The sequence below is a fragment of the Siniperca chuatsi genome, linkage group LG13 (genome assembly GCF_020085105.1).
Source record: "Siniperca chuatsi isolate FFG_IHB_CAS linkage group LG13, ASM2008510v1, whole genome shotgun sequence".
Lineage (NCBI taxonomy): Eukaryota > Metazoa > Chordata > Actinopteri > Centrarchiformes > Sinipercidae > Siniperca > Siniperca chuatsi.
In genome coordinates, this window is record NC_058054.1 from 3,861,759 (window position 1) to 3,877,989 (window position 16,231).

The following is a 16,231-nucleotide window of genomic DNA, read 5'->3' on the forward strand; positions in this document are numbered from 1 at the left end:
CAGCCAGGGCTGATATTCCTCCCCGTCACACATCATCATAAATACATCCTGATGAGGTCACTGGATGCTCGTGCGTGTACACACACACACACACACACACACACAGATAGTCATGCACACACACACATTACCAGACAGATGAACAACACACGACTTCAGAGAGTGCATGTCTAGTTCAGTGTAGCTCAAACAGACAGCCCAGATGTTGCAGAGACAGACTGTACAGTGTGCTACAGTAATTAGCATGCCTGTGCTGTGTGCTGCAGTATTGATACGCAGTCCATGTCTGGATAAAGAATTCTGTTTGGTCTCGCAGGCTTTGGCTCTGTGCTTTGCTGGGAATCATCTCCTCTATCCCCTTGTTTCTTCGTTTCTCTGTTTTCCCCTCGCTATATATCTTTTTCAGCCTTTCAAATCATATCCAGTTTAATGTTTGACATTTTTAATGGCATGAATGAATGGAAGAGGCATGGCACAAATGGAAGAGAACAAACTTTTCCAAAAACATGTCAGTGCATGTATGTTGCATTCAGCATAAAAGTAGGCAAAGCCATAGAGCTATAGACAAAAAAAAATGCAGTGAATACAAGATATCAAATAGTACAAAGGGAAGAAATGAAGCCACAGAACTTAGACACTAAATTAGATTAGGTTCTTATTTTCAAAAGAGACAATGAACTAGCTTAAGTCTGGTAAATTGAATTTAAAGTAGTAGTATTTTTTTTCAAGTGAATTTGGTTTAAAAAGTCTTCTTTTTTTAATGTAAATTAAGATTAAATCAAAGCAAAGTAAGTATGCTGTATATGTATATATTTACATTGTACAGCCATCTAACTGTCCTTATACAAGTACTTCATCTCCCAGAGACAACAAGTGATGATGAAATATTAAGTAAGAGGGAAACTGAGAGACCCGAGTAAAAATACATCTTTGTTCTGTCACTGGCAGATTGTGGTTTTTGTTTCTTTAAATACTCAGCAACACCATTTTTAATTCAGTTCAGTTCTGTACTCAGTATGTATCAAATATGTATCACTGTCTCGTAATAATACACTATATGGCCAAAAGTATGTGGACACCGCTTTCCTTATGCTTTTTTTGTGCTTTTTTTCTGGGGCTGTTTTTCATGCTTTGGGCCCATCAGTATCAATGAGGAGAAATCTTAATGTGACATCATACAATGATGTATTGACAATAGTTTTAACTATGTGTCAACAGTTTGTGTTTGTCCCTTTCCTGTTTCAACATGAAAATGCCTCCGAGCACAAAGCCAGCTCCATGAAGGAATGATTTTTCCCAGTTTGCTGTGGAAGATATTGACTCTCCTGCACAGAGCCCTGACTCAGAAAGCTGGGTTTTTAAAGAAATAATCATTAGTGGATTCAACTCCTGATGATAGACTGGTTTCTTTGTATACATGAGCAGCACTTGTAACTTGTTCTGCTGCCTTTTCACTGCGGGAACCTTCATGCTGTGAAGCACAGTGAGCTGAAGTAGTTTGATCCCCTTTGTCTTCTGGTCCTTCACTTAAGCAGCAGAGCTTCATGTGGGAAGCTGAGAGGAAATACGGGAGCGGGGGGGCAAGAGTTCGCGTTTAAAGCATCTAAAGTGGCAACCTCTCTCAGCATCCATTTCTCTGAGATTTTTGAAGTAGTGTAAAGCAAAGAGGTACTTCCTCCACGCTTGATTTCCAATGCAGTCAAGTGAAAAAATTATATCTCTGAAATGTTCCTTTTCCGGACTTGTAAATTGGTTGTATCTTTGTCGTAAATAGCTTGCACTTATTGTGTCTATTTCTTATGTTGGAAGATCCTAATTATGTTGTGCTCCATACATGTCCTTCTACTTCTCATTCATTTATACATAAATGTATACATATTCATACATGGCCATGTAATGAGGTTCATCTTATCTTTGATTACCTGTCTTTATCTCCTCTTTGAAAATTGTGGTTGATAATCCTGCGTTTTATTTTGGTTTTCAGGGCAGTTCAGCAGCCTAGTATTACCAGACTATTGTTTTGAATACCTAATTTCAAACCCCCACTCTGCTGCAGTGCCCTTTAGGAAGACACTAATGGTTTCTTCAATTCTGAATGGTTTTACTGTTTTTTTAATGTTCAGTAGAAGAGACCATTTGGACAAACCACAGATGTGGTTATCACAATTTTGCAAGGGGAAATTTTCAAAAAGTTTTAGGTTTATAAATGTTTTTCAGTATGTCGAGCTTGTGGAGCTCAAGAAACGTACTTGTTTGACCACTTTTTTGTTGACTACTATTTACTTCTTCTTAAACATGACTTTTCAGTGTAAAAACTGTGAAATCATGCAACATTTTTGAAAACTGAACAAGGCAAGATCCATTTTCGTTTTCAGACCAGATTGTTCCACTTGTATTTCAAGCATATCATCTGCACCATTTCCCATGTCCATTCAAAATAAAACCTCACATTTTCCATTTGAAGGCATTTTCTATCCTCATGAGCTCTGTGGTTCTACATCTGAACCTGACCTCTGACCTCCAGGGATCAATTACACAGCAGTTTTCCAAATGTCCAAAGCCCTAAAAGTCATAATTGTCCATGGTGGACCATAGAGAACCTTTCAACCCTGTAATCTGAGAATATAAGATCAATCTTTACATGCTAACGATGTTAATGCAGCAGTAGCCCGATGCAAATAACACATAATGCAATAACAGCAGTACTGCAAACAGAATATACATATAGTACTTTTGCCTTTATAGGGATAACGTTCTATTGAGTTTAATTGATTGAGAACTCAGACCGAATGCAACGGGACAGTAAACGACACAGAAGGTAACACACATCCCTATTTAGATTCACCACACATCTTTCTCCCTGCATCATTTCATGCTCCGACCACTCAAAGTGAAGAATCCTCCGGGTAGAACAGTAAACACCGTTTGATGTTGTTGAACAGCAGCTGAGCCTCATGAAAGAGGTAAATGTGAAAAATCTGAAGCACAGTGGGAGCTTTGAAACATCAGGCGCACCAGATATGCTGAAACACAATCTAAATGTAGCACAAAATAGGGAGAGAAACGACCTAAAAACCAATGTTAAGGTGTGGGTGTTGATGGAAATGAAGTCATTTTTTTCCTCAGAGAGAGGCAGGCATCCCACTATGTGGGGGTGGGTTGTATTAAACGAGAAGAGGTTTGTGGAAGCACAGTAATCCATGAGGAAATGACTGCAGGATTCTGGAGGGAGTTGTGGTGCCGGTTCTGGTGGATTTTCGCTGTATATTTGTGAAGCGTGTCACATCACCAAGGTCCAAATTTTCCTAAAACATTCTTCGCAGGAAGTCAGTGATAGATCATCCAACCTCAGATACTTTTGGGGTTTTTAATTTCCTTGTTAATTTTCTTTTTCTTGCTGTTTCATCTGCATGTTTCCAGTCAATTTATTTTAGCAGTAAACATATAAATGCTGCACGTATAAATACTTTGCTATAATAATAATGTAAACTTGCTGTCCATCAGAGAGTAGCTTTCTTTATTTATACGATAAATACTGTATCTAGAGGATACAGTATTATAGTCGGTAGGCGATATGAGGGGGATGCCATCCCCCTTGTTAGCAAAATGACCAAAGTCCATCCCCCTTGTTAACCTGCCATACCCCCTCTCCATCCCCTAGTAGCGGAAAGTGCAGGGGCAGAGGGGTTGTTTAGTTGAATAAGTGAGTAAGTCTAGTCTTCCTCCTACAATGTAAAACATTCAATGAAATAAGGAACATTTACTTTAACAAGTTCAACTCTGTAATCTCAGATTTCAAAGAGCTAAATGAGCTCTCAAAATCTAAAATACGCCTATGAGAAGGAGACAGGGCATATCTTGTTGCCCAATATGTATCAACATGCCACAACCTGAGGGGCAGCGAGTGACCTTGACACGCACACATACACACATATTTCTAACAGCAAAATAACAATTCTTCTGTTTATGTACATTTGTTTTTGTTGTTTTGTTTTTTTTTTATTTCACACTTGCTTTGGCAATATAAACCCATGCCAGTAAAGCCTTACTCAGGTTCAATGACAACATCAACTAAGATTTCCACTGGTTACAGCACTTCAACTGACACATTGACCTTTTTCAGCACTTACACGTCACCCGATGCTTAAACTGACAATTCAACTGACACCCTAACTGCTTTCATCACTTACATTTCAAAGGACACTTCAAATAGTTTTTGCGATTACAAAACAAACTGAAACCTTTGCTCATTTCAGTGATTACACTTCAACTGACACTTCAACCCCTTTTAGTGTTTCAATTTCATGTGTAAAAATCTGTATTATCCTTATGTATTATAACAGTGGGATGTCTATTTGAACTAACCATATAATTAAGACCAAACTCTAACTGGTCCTGATTGTAAGAGTCCCCATTAAAAATGTTTTAACAGCAGGATGTGTGGGGGTGTGGGGGAACTAACCAGGCCTTCCTTCCCTCCTCGATCCCCCCCGTTTTCTCACATCCCAGAGAACCACTCTGCCCCTCCAGATGTCACCGGCTACACCAATAACGCCGCCAACACGACCGCCACCGACGGGATCCAGGTGGAGAGAGCCCCGGGCGCCAGCACCGCGGCCCAGAGACAGACGCCCAAGTACGGCAACGCCGAGCTGATGGAGACCGGAGACGGTGAGTCAGGGCTGGGAATGTGATCTGGGGAGAAGAGTTTGGGGGTGGCAGAAATAATTATAGTAACAATAACAAAAATTAGTTCCTCTAGTGGTTTAGATACTGAAGACCAATATTCATTCATTATCCTGCAGTATGACCTTTTTCATGCCTTGAAACTTTCACACTTAGTATTTACTTATTTAAAGATGACAATATTTACATGTTTCTAGCTTAGTCAACACCTTTTTTAAGTTTAAATCACTATAACATGGACCTGAGTTTATTGCATTAACACAAGATTTTCAGGCTTTTTTTGGGGAACTACAAATATGAGCAATTCATAACTCTAAAGGGGCAGCAGGTGGGCGTGGTTAAAGCAGAGGATTTAGGCCTGTTTTTCTAGGAGTATCTGAAGCAGGTTGTTTAAGAAATTCAGCACCACATAGCCATGATAACACATGACCTGTCAAACAAATGCTTAAGCGCCAGTGTTCAACAGGTGAATGAGATGTGATTCTGAAGACAAATCAGGTCTTGAAAGATGTGTTAAGACTTTCTTATGTGCCAGCTCTTAATACGACTCACTATTCTATTTAAGTTTCTGACTTCATTGGTTGTGACCTCCGGTGAGTGATTGGAGGACTGAAAAAATGCCCAACAATTATTTGGTCTTTGTATCAGCATATCATGAGCCATGCGTAAACGTATTGTAGCGTAAACTGTTTTGTTAGTGTGTCTCGTGTTTGTTCAGCGGCCTCAGGCCCGACTCTGTGGTCCGACGTGTGATTATAGGACACACCAGCACATCCATCTGTTGTGTGTTTTTCCTGAAAGAAACTTGAAAGCTTCAAATTTGTAGTCTGTCTAGTCTGGTCTCTGAGGTGCTTTTAAACAAGACACACCTCCAGCTGCTCCAGTGGATTATTAATGTGTTTTCTTTTTTAATGTGACGAAAGGTGTTGCTGGAAAAATTAAAAACATTTTGCAGTCTTGGAGTCACATAAACTTTTAAAAGGAAAGTTTTAAAAGAAAACATCTTTTCCAACTTACTTTTAATAACAGTCTGGTACTGTATCTTTCCTCAACTACGTACAGTATTTATTGTTACTATATTGTTAATTTTACTTGTTTTAAAATGTTTTTTGTCATGTTTTTTTATTTTTCCTACTTTTTTAATGTTTCCACATTTTGCACATCTTATATCTTTATTTAAAATCTCTTGTGACACACATTATATTGCATCCAAATATGAAATGCTCTATATACAAGTTTATTTTGATTATGAAGGGAAATAAAGATCAGACTCATATCACGATCATCATGTTCACTTTTTTAACGAAACTCTACAGGAGCAGTTCATCACAGTCGGTGTGACATTTCTGCATGATGATTCATTAGTTTGAGCAAAACAACAAATGAGAGCATCCAAAATTTGACGTCGCCTAATTTCTCATCATTCAGAGTTGTATCAGTCAGCTCTTTTAACATCAAAACAAGTTGTGGTCAGATTGAAATGCTGTTTAAATGCTGTAGACTGCTCAGAGATGACTGAGGACGCCAGTTTGCTTGTTTCATAGTTTCATAATGCCTTCTCTGGCGGATCATGAAGCTGCAGCAGACGGAGTTATTCATCAGACTCTGTGATCGATGAAAGCCGCTCACAGTGAAGCAGCTTGACAGATCAGGTGCCAGAGTTTACAGATGGGAGCTTATTGGGATGTTTGGCTGAAAGAGACACAACAAAGCTGAGGCTCTCTTTCAAAACACATCAGAAATTCTAAATCTTTGTATTATGTTGTGTACAATGAGTCTTTTGAGGATTTAACCTTCGATTAATTGTGTGGGAGCAGATATTTCACTTTAGCGGGATTCTCTCTGGTTGTTCCCTCAAATAGTTTTTACATCTTAAAATATTAACTTATTTTAAGGATTTTTTTGTTGCCCTATTTATCTGGTGTTTGGAGGTATTTCATTACTATTACTGGCCTATAAAACAATACATTTGCAATGTATAATCCAATTCACACTCATTTTGCACCAGTTTCTGCTCCATCTGACCCAGCTGCCTTTGCAGAAACTCCCAATATGTGACATTGTTGGATGTTAAAATGTATTCAGACTGAGCACAAAGTGAATTTTAGAGGTGGGGCGATTGCAGATTAAAACAATGCAGATGAATTTGCACTGGGCAGCAAGAAATGAGGCAGAGACATGTCCACATAAGCTGAAATTGCTTCAACTTAGTGAAAAACGTGTGCTTATCCCAAGGCTTTATTTACTCTGATTCATAAACGTACAATTTACCAACTAATTCACGTGATTTTGTCAAGCTCAGTTATGTCTTTGGCTCACCCAACTGCCCCAACCAAGTCTGCCAAAACATCTGTTTGCTTCCAGATCTCAGCACTTAGGCTTCACCCCTCTCCCTCCTAAAGCTTCACACTGAGACAGTTGGGTTTAAAATCAGCCTTAATGTAAGAGCAATTTGTACCCACACCTCATCTCGTATGCCATTTTCACATCTCTGCCATCACTGAGTGTCTGTTCAGCGGCAGTTCTGTTGATTGCTCACTCAAGGAAACGTGCCACTTTAATGTAGATTTAAAACTTGGGGATGTTTGTGTCTATCTGAGATAAAGCAGCGGGATGCACTCAGGATATCGCTCAGTGGAATGTGAAAGCGACGACTACTTCACTGGTGCACCTGTGAAAGCACAATTAGGAGTTTAGTCTCGGACTTATATTAATACGTGTGTCTGTGTGTGTGTGTGTGTGTGTGTGTGTGTGTGTGTGTGTGTGTGTGTGTGTGTTCGTCCTCCGCAGGTGTTCCAGTCAGCAGCAGAGTTTCAGCCAAAATTCAGCAACTCGTCAACACTCTGAAGAGACCCAAGCGGCCGCCGTTAAGAGAGTTCTTTGTCGACGACTTCGAGGAGCTCCTGGAGGGTAATAACTTCACTCTCTTTATTTTGAAAAATATTTTATGTTGGGTCTGATGCACTTTAAAAAAAAAACTACATTACATCATTTTGTTTAGTGCTTGGTTATTGATAGTTAGGACATACGTAAGTGATAAAGGGCCCAATACAATCAATTAACTCTAAGAATATTTGACAACAGTGCAGAAGAAGAAAAGTATAGCGTTAAAACAGTGGCATAGATTAGCAAAGAGATCTGAGTATTTTCAAGTGTTAGCTCTTGAACTATACAGTATATCATGTATGCTTAACATTTTGCCAACCGTGCTTTTCAACTGTTGACAATAACCCACACAATTTCTGCTGTGACAAAGCAGAGTCTAACTGATGAATATTTCTTTTTGTTTCCAGCATCAAAAGCTGCAGAGCCAGAAGTTAATTCATAATTTAAGCATGAATAGCAAATGTTGGAAAGACTGAGCTTGATTCAGTGTGCCACAAAAATATTATCAACATGGTATTTTACTTAATTAAAAGCTGGATTCTTTAGCTGTGACACGGCAATAATAAAAACAGAGTAAATGCTGCATTATTTTTCATGCCCATAAATCACATACAAAGAATTTAACTCATATTTAGGCCAACATAAGTAAACCACTTGCTACCTATATTATTTAATTAAAGTCTGTATTACAATGGGACTGCATTTCTGTGCAGCTGAACGTTTCTTCTTTTAACTTCATCATCTGAATTTTTTATTATTTATGACAGAACTGTGAGGATAGTGGTTGTTAAATTCGTGTTAGACCTGACAATTCATTGTTTAAATAGTAGGGGTTGTAAAAACTGTAACTCTATTCATGAGTGTGTTTAGATGCACACTAGTATCTCCGTTATGATCATGTTTTTGGACTATGCCTGTGTCAACAAATCTAAAATGTACACACTTTCACTTTCTCACACTCCTCTTCTAATATCCTCCTCCAGTCCAGCAGCCAGACCCCAACCAGCCCAAGGCGGAGGGGGCCCAGATGGTGGCCATGCGGGGTGACCAGCTGGGCGTGGTAACCAATTGGCCTCCGTCTCTGGAGGCGGCCCTGCAGAGGTGGGGCACCATTTCTCCAAAGGCCCCGTGTCTCACCACCATGGACACCAACGGCAAGCCGCTCTATGTGCTCACCTATGGTAAGCAAAGCCTCGGCTCTCACTGCTCTGGTCGGGAAGCCACGCAGGGTCACTTTGGGAGTGGGAGAAGATTTTCAGAATCAGAAATACTTTATTGATCCCCGTAGGGAAACTCTTTGTTACAGCAGCTCGCCTTTACAGCAGTGCACACAGGAGAAAGTACTAGCAAATATATAATACACTATAAAACACTGTAAAAACAGGTCAGAAAATAAATTAAGTACCAGGTGGGTATAAGTATAAGATAAAATAAGTGTGAAGTACCAAGTGGGTTTACCGGTTTATGGTATATATACTTTTTAATTTTTTCCCTCTAGCTTTGGGCTTTTCTTAAGTGAATTGTTTTAGTCCTCTTTTTTTTTTATGTCAACTCCCTGAATTCCAAATTATGGGCTTTGAGGGGCTACTGAAGGAGGCAATGTTGAAATATTTGGATTTAAAGCTGAGTATCACTTGAAATCAATACTAGTGCCAATACGATACCTGAGTTTGGATACCAACTGGGAAACAGTACTGAAACTTTTTTTTTTTTTTTTACAGAAATAACCATGTTCATCACGGTTCTTGTTGTTGTGTTTGATAATTAGTCTCCAATATCAAAATATTTTTGTCAACAGTCAATAATGAATGCTTCTAGTAGTTTTTGTTGCAGTTGAAGTTACAACACTGAACTTTATGCATCATTAAAAATAAGTGCTTTTACACGTAAACATACATATATCTGACAACCCTCATGACCTCTCTGCACCCGAAATCAATCATCATAGACAATCAGCTGTCAATATACTGTAAAACATACCGATCAATACTAAAAATTGCTTTTGTAGTATGTGAATACAGCAGGGTTTTTCTCTGAATTGCTTCCTGTTTTTTTCAGCACATATGGTGGCTTTCGCAAGCTGATTAACTGAAGCACCAAACAATGTTTAACACCCGCTGTGTGAGCATAATTCCACTAATGGCAGCCAGACAGAGTGCTAAGCATATTAGCAAATTGTGAAAAAGACGCTTTCAAGAAAGCTGCTCTGCTACAGAGGGAGGGGAAGTTTTTTATCCCAAAGGCCCAGAATTTCAGAATATCTTTTTATTTTCTTAGGAATATATCCTGAGTGACTTACACTAAACCTTTGTGCTGACAGGACTGGAGGATTTCACTCCTTACTACATGCTTTAGTCATTTACTTGTATTTCTAGAAGATTTGGCTACAATAGCATTTGTCCTGAATCGTTTTGGTGATCTCTTTTCTCTGAATGAACTGAATTGAATTTTTCAACCATTAAATGTTAAAGAGAGTAAAGCTAGATTTATAGCTCTGCATTCGGAGGTTATTGTATAGCAACGGAGCCAATGAACAATGCCTTCATAGCTACATCATAGGCTACGCCAGAGCTTACATGTATTTTCTCAAAATTGTAATTACACATCAGGGCTACCATGGCTATGGAGACCATAAGAACTATTAGTAAAGGTGTGGACCCGATCCAAAACAGGCCCATAGAAAACCTACCTGAACCTAACGTACATACATTAATTTTTCATAAACTCATCAGGGGATCTGAGGATAGACCAGGTCCGAAGTAGATCAGAGGATAATTAGAGCTGATCCAAAATGCAGTTGACACCGTTGAAATATAGAGCGCACTTCAAAGTTCAAACATATCATCTGCCACAAAAAACACTTTTATTCTCCTGCATAGACAGTCCACTTGGATTAGACATGTTGACACACACCCCGAAACTTGGGACCCTACCCGACTAGATTAGACTGAATATAATTTGAACCCAGCCTGAGTCGGTTTCAGTGGCCGGGTCTTGGTTATCAGGAACCAAGTGGACCTGTGAAGACCTGTACTACAAGTTTCTGTTGCCACGGGAGAACGTAAACATAAAGACACCATCAAGCCAGTTAAAGAAAGGCTCAGTAATATTTTACTTTTCAGTAACACCAGACATATTTGGTGATCTGACAAATCCATTTCCATTATAAACCATCTGCTCGCCAAGATCATCACTTCCTATCAGCTATTTTTTAGACACATATTTTCTCCTTTTATACTTATTATATATGCTGTTAAGTGGAATGGATTGCTGCCAAACCAAATGTCGTTGTGTTTATATGCAATGACAATAAAGCATCTATCTATCTATCTATCTATCTATCTATCTATCTATCTATCTATCTATCTATCTATCTATCTATCTATCTATCTATCTATCTATCTATCTATCTATCTATCTATCTATCTATCTATCTATCTATCTATCTATCTATAACTGAATGGGAAAAAATGTGAACAGTTGTGGTTAGTTATGTAATTAAAGCATGACGCATCCGTCTAGTGTTGTGGGGTGATAGCAACAGGTGAAATCTGCTACTGAACTTTAAATTCCTACACCAGAGGCAACTACTACGGGACTGCCTTACACAGAAGTATAAATCCACCTTTAGTCTTGAATCTATCAGAAAACAAAGTAAGCGTAGCAGCCAGAAGACAAACACACACCGTGGTTAAAGGAAATAAGAAATGATCCAAAACATGTATCAGTCATCTCGCCTGCAGCACTGCTATCGTCCCAGCTCCCTAAACGCATTCACTGCAGCTGAATCACATCTCGTCTTAACCCCCGGTGCTGTGCCACAGTTTAAGTCTACATCCAAATTGGAACAAACTCTTTTGTTCAGCAACTGAAGGCTGCAGATCTGAGTTATTCATCTCCCAAACGCCAGCGGAGAAAATGGTTTCGGGTCTGTAGGGTGAAAAGAGATTTAGCCGCAGTGAACAGAGCTGCTTCTCTCAGGTCCTCATGAATTTAGAGTCGGACCTCCCTGTTGAACAGCGGAGAGAATGAAGTGACACCAAGAGGATCGCAGACGTGCAAACACACACATATACACCACACAGGCATGCTCACATATTTATGGACATGAACACAGACCCACATTTTGAGGCTCAGAGTTTAAAGAAGTACTCACATCTTTTACTTAAAACTACAGTATGTCCCAGAATTACAGTGAAAAATACTTCCAAGTAAAATCCTTTTATTCTTTTATTACTTTGGGAAAGATATTAACAGTAAAACTGAATCAAGTATCACAGCTATAAAGTATTAATTGTGAAGAAGAGTAGACTTGAGCATGGAAGTCCATCATCTCAAATCAAAAGGTCCATTTGCTGGCTTTGCTTTCCCAAAACTTTCCTCTGTATTTCCCAAGGAATAAAAGAAAAAAGGAGAGAAAGTATATTGGAAAAGGAGAAGGAAAACAGAAGGGAAAAAAATAAATAAAAAGGAACCCAGGAAGGATGGGAAAAGGAAGAAAGAAAGAAAGAAAGAAAGAAAGAATAGAAAGTAGAGTTGTAGAAAAGGTTTCAGTCGTAGTCATCTGGACACTGTTTTCAGAATCAAGACGTTTCGGCTCCCATCCGGAAGTCATTCTCAATTGTGAAAAATGGTCTGAGAACTCAGAAATTTAAGCTACTCTGTGTAGCTTAAGCCCTGCCCTCAGGGAGGAGTCTTCCTGAGTGTCTGCTGTTTACCCTGCCTAGTTTCACCTGAAACTGACCTTCTTTTGTTTCCATGATGGCCCTCCAGTAATCAGGCCTATTGTTTTCTGGCTGCACCTCCCTCATCACTGTTAGGGAGCCGGATGGGAGCCAAAACATCTTGAATTTGAAAACAGTGTCCAGATGACTACGACTGAAACCTTTTCTACAATGGAACACTCCTGGACGAATGAGGGACTACACCGTCTTAATAGAAAGTAGAATTGAAACCAGGAAAAAAAGAAGGAAATAAAAGAAGAAAGAAGGTAGGTAAAAAGAAAGAAATAGGGAAGGAAAATAAAGATGAAAATATGAAAAGAAAACAGGGAAGAAAGGAAAAGGTAAAAAAGGAGGGAAAAGAGAATGAAAAAAATAATGGAAAGAAAGGGAATGAAGGATATAAAGAGAGTTGACATTAGAGATTTTTTTTTATGATCTTATCTCATATTGAATATAAAATCTGAGTAACCAGGGGCCTGTTACATGCAGATCACAAATGGTGGCAGCGTCTCATTTCGCAAACGATTGTTGCTTGCAGATACATCTGTGAGTCCTGCAGGACGGGGGTTTCAGTTACTGAAACATGATTACTGAAACTGCAGCTTGCATGTTGCACAGTTGTTGAAACGGCCCCCAGTACAGTATGTCCAGCTGTCAGATAAATGTAGTAACAAGTACAATATTTCCCTCTGAAATGCAGTGGAGGAAAAGTAGAAAAGGTCTCCAGAAATTCTCAGGAAAGGTTGTATTTGAAGTTCAGCACTTGTAAAGTACTTTGCTACGTCCCACCTCTGTTTAGGTTGGTGGCATTCATGCACGTTTGTACCCCACTTGAGTACACACAATCATACACTCCCACACACACAACAATCATTAACCCAGAGGATTAACGTGAATAGGCCGCAACTTTATCCATAGCTCATCAACGTTCTTCAAATAGGCGTACCGTGTGTGTGTGTGTGTGTGTGTGTGTGTGTGTGTGTGTGTGTTTGTTTGTAAGCAAACAAACTTGATTTGTGAGGAGTGAGCTTTCAGCCGATGATGAGGCGATATGAGCGCTCACCAGACTGTGAAATGTCTTCAGCCAGCACACAGGAGTCCTCCACCAGAGAGAAAACAACATGGTGAGACTGTGTGTGTGCGTGTGTGTGTGTGTGTGTGTGTGTGTGTGTGTGTACTTGTACTTGTACTTGCTACATAATGAGGACTAAAACACTTTTTTTTAAACCTACAGAATGAGGACATTTTTGGAAAGTGAGGACATGTTGGCCAGTCCTCACAACTGAAGGTTAAGACTTGGTTTTAAGGGTTAGGTTAGAATTAGGTTATTGTGAGGGTTAGACATTTAGTTGTAATGGTTAAGGTTAGGGTAAGGGGCTAGGGAATGCATTATGTCAATGACGGTCCTCACAAAGATAGAAGTACAAGGAAGTGTGTGTGTGTGTGCAGTGCCGAATCTAAATCTCAATCTCTCTCCATCTTCCTTTATCTTTCATTCCTGTGGTGTCTTCCCTTTTGATGTCAGCCGACAAGGACAAACTTGTTTTGTTTCTTCTTGTCGAGTCGCCCTCCGCCCCCTCTGAGAACTGAGAGAATTCATGATACCGAATTCTCCCGCTGTCCTTAAACTCAACCCTCACCACGCTGCACTGCAGATAACCCCACATAATTTGCAGTAGAGAAACATATTTCTATTCATATAAAAAACTCTCAAACGAGCCAAGAGTGTCTCAGGGAGCTTTGAACCTCTGTAAACAGCACGGCTGATGTTATTTATCAGCAAATCACGTTATTGATAAAGACGTTTGGATTTCTGTACAGCATGTGAAGGACACACACTTTTCAGGCTCCGTGTGTTGTGTTTTGACCTCTTTCTTTGATTATCCTTTGTGTGTATGTTTGTTTGGAGTGTTTTCTGTGAACTACAAATCCTGCTTTGAAACTAGAAATGCCAGCTGTCATCAGCTGATGGCCATCAGCTGTGAACAGAACTTCATCACCACCTTTTATAATGTCCATCAATAAACTTTCCAGGATTGGCTTTACTTACAAACTATTGTAATACGAAACAAGGCTTCTCCGCGGGTCTTCCAGCAGTATGCAGCTGAAGCAGGTGCTTCTCAGTTCGAGGACAGCAAACGTCCAAGGGAGAGAAAAAGGGACCTGGGCACACTGATGGATTTGCAGCCTTTAATTGTGTAAACACACTAACGTTTCAACGTGACTGTGACCATGGCAACTCCCACCCTTGAATCCATTATGCAATAGATCTGAAATCCTGTTCAATCAATTATACAATGACAATTGTATACCTGTTCTAGGTTGACTATATATGCGTTTGCCTAATGTCTTTTTCCACTTAGACTCTGATGACACAGTAGTATTGTATTGTATTGTTAATATGTTTTACATCATATAAGAGCCACATCACTTAACCTTACCCTCTTCAGCTACAGCTTCCTGACTGCCCTTTCACTGGTCTTCCTAGTGTAAAAAAAACTTGACCTGTTCATCAACTACTTGATGAACAGCATACTGATGACTTCTGTACCCAGTAATACAGTTTTCATTTTCTTAAACTTTGAAAATTGTATTGGTGACTCCTCCATCCCCGAGACTCTGTGCCATGAGAACAGGTTCCAACACACGTCTGATACGATATGATGCGAGTGCAATACTATGTGATATGTTATTGTACGATATGATACAACACCATACAATACAATGTGACACAATACGATACTGCACGATGTGATATTAAGCAATGTGATACGATACATTATTGTAGGATACATTATGATGCAATAACCTATGATTCAATACAATACTATGTGATTCTAAATCATGCGATACAATAACATACAATAAATGCAATAAAACACAACAGGATACCATACAATACAATGCCATACCATATCAAATGATATGATACAATATGACACTATGCAGTGTTATATGATACTATGATGCTATAAAAATGGTACAATACTGTACAATATGATATATATTACGACACCATACAATACAATGTGATATGATATAGTGAAGTATGAAATGATATGGTATGATATGATACAAAGCGATACAATACAGCAATACTACACCAAAGTTAGTTAGTTTATTGACTTAAATATCACAATACAAATATATAAAATAACTTTACACAATCAAATAAAAAGGTCCAAATAAAATTCCATATACAATACAATTCTGTCAAAATAAACTTACCCAACAAAATGGTCACTATCTAACATTTTCAGCCAAGTATTCAACAGCATTCAACTAAGACTCTCTTATCTGTGACTATAAACACTGAATTAAGATCATTTGAGCTACGGATAAATTTGATTCTTATTTAAGGTGATTATACACTAATGAAAACATATTTACAAATATTATTTTCCATTTCTACCAATAGCTCCTCCTAAATGTTACACTCTGGACCTTTAAGGATTTTGCTTTCTCTTTTACAATACAATACGACACTAGACTGTGATATGATAAATTGAAATATAGTGTGGTACACTAAAATACAATGAGATACGATATGACACAGTATGATTCTTTACGATATGATATGCTACAGTGTGATACCATACAATACAATACAACGTGACATGACACAATTCCGTATTATATGATACAACATACAATACGGCATTAAGGTGCATTATGATTGGATACAATTCAATTCAATTCAGTGTGATACATAACAAACTGAAAGGTTACAACAGCCCATTTCTAAATATGCTGTATATTCATCTGGAAAGAAAAAAAAACATACATTTGAAATTCATCACTCAGTATGTCTGAAATATTGTCCCAGTGCAGAGATGTGTTGTCCTTTTGTCAAAGAAGGGCTCGCTATGTGAAAGAAAGAAAGGCCCAGATTTGTCTCTGTTTTGTTCTTGGAGTCATTTGGAGAGTAGCTGCTG

General features: G+C 38.8%; 1 protein-coding gene across 5 annotated transcripts in view; it reads left to right on the forward strand.

Moving 5' to 3' along the window:
• Nucleotides 1-16,231, forward strand: part of dip2ca (disco-interacting protein 2 homolog Ca) — a 234,798-nt gene that overhangs the window by 156,183 nt on the left and 62,384 nt on the right. For all 5 annotated transcript variants that reach the window (XM_044219310.1, XM_044219314.1, XM_044219312.1 and 2 more), the window contains 3 exons: nt 4,510-4,671; nt 7,477-7,596; nt 8,556-8,753. In XM_044219310.1, coding sequence (XP_044075245.1) covers nt 4,510-4,671; nt 7,477-7,596; nt 8,556-8,753 — 480 coding nt within the window. The remainder of the gene's footprint in view (nt 1-4,509; nt 4,672-7,476; nt 7,597-8,555; nt 8,754-16,231) is intronic.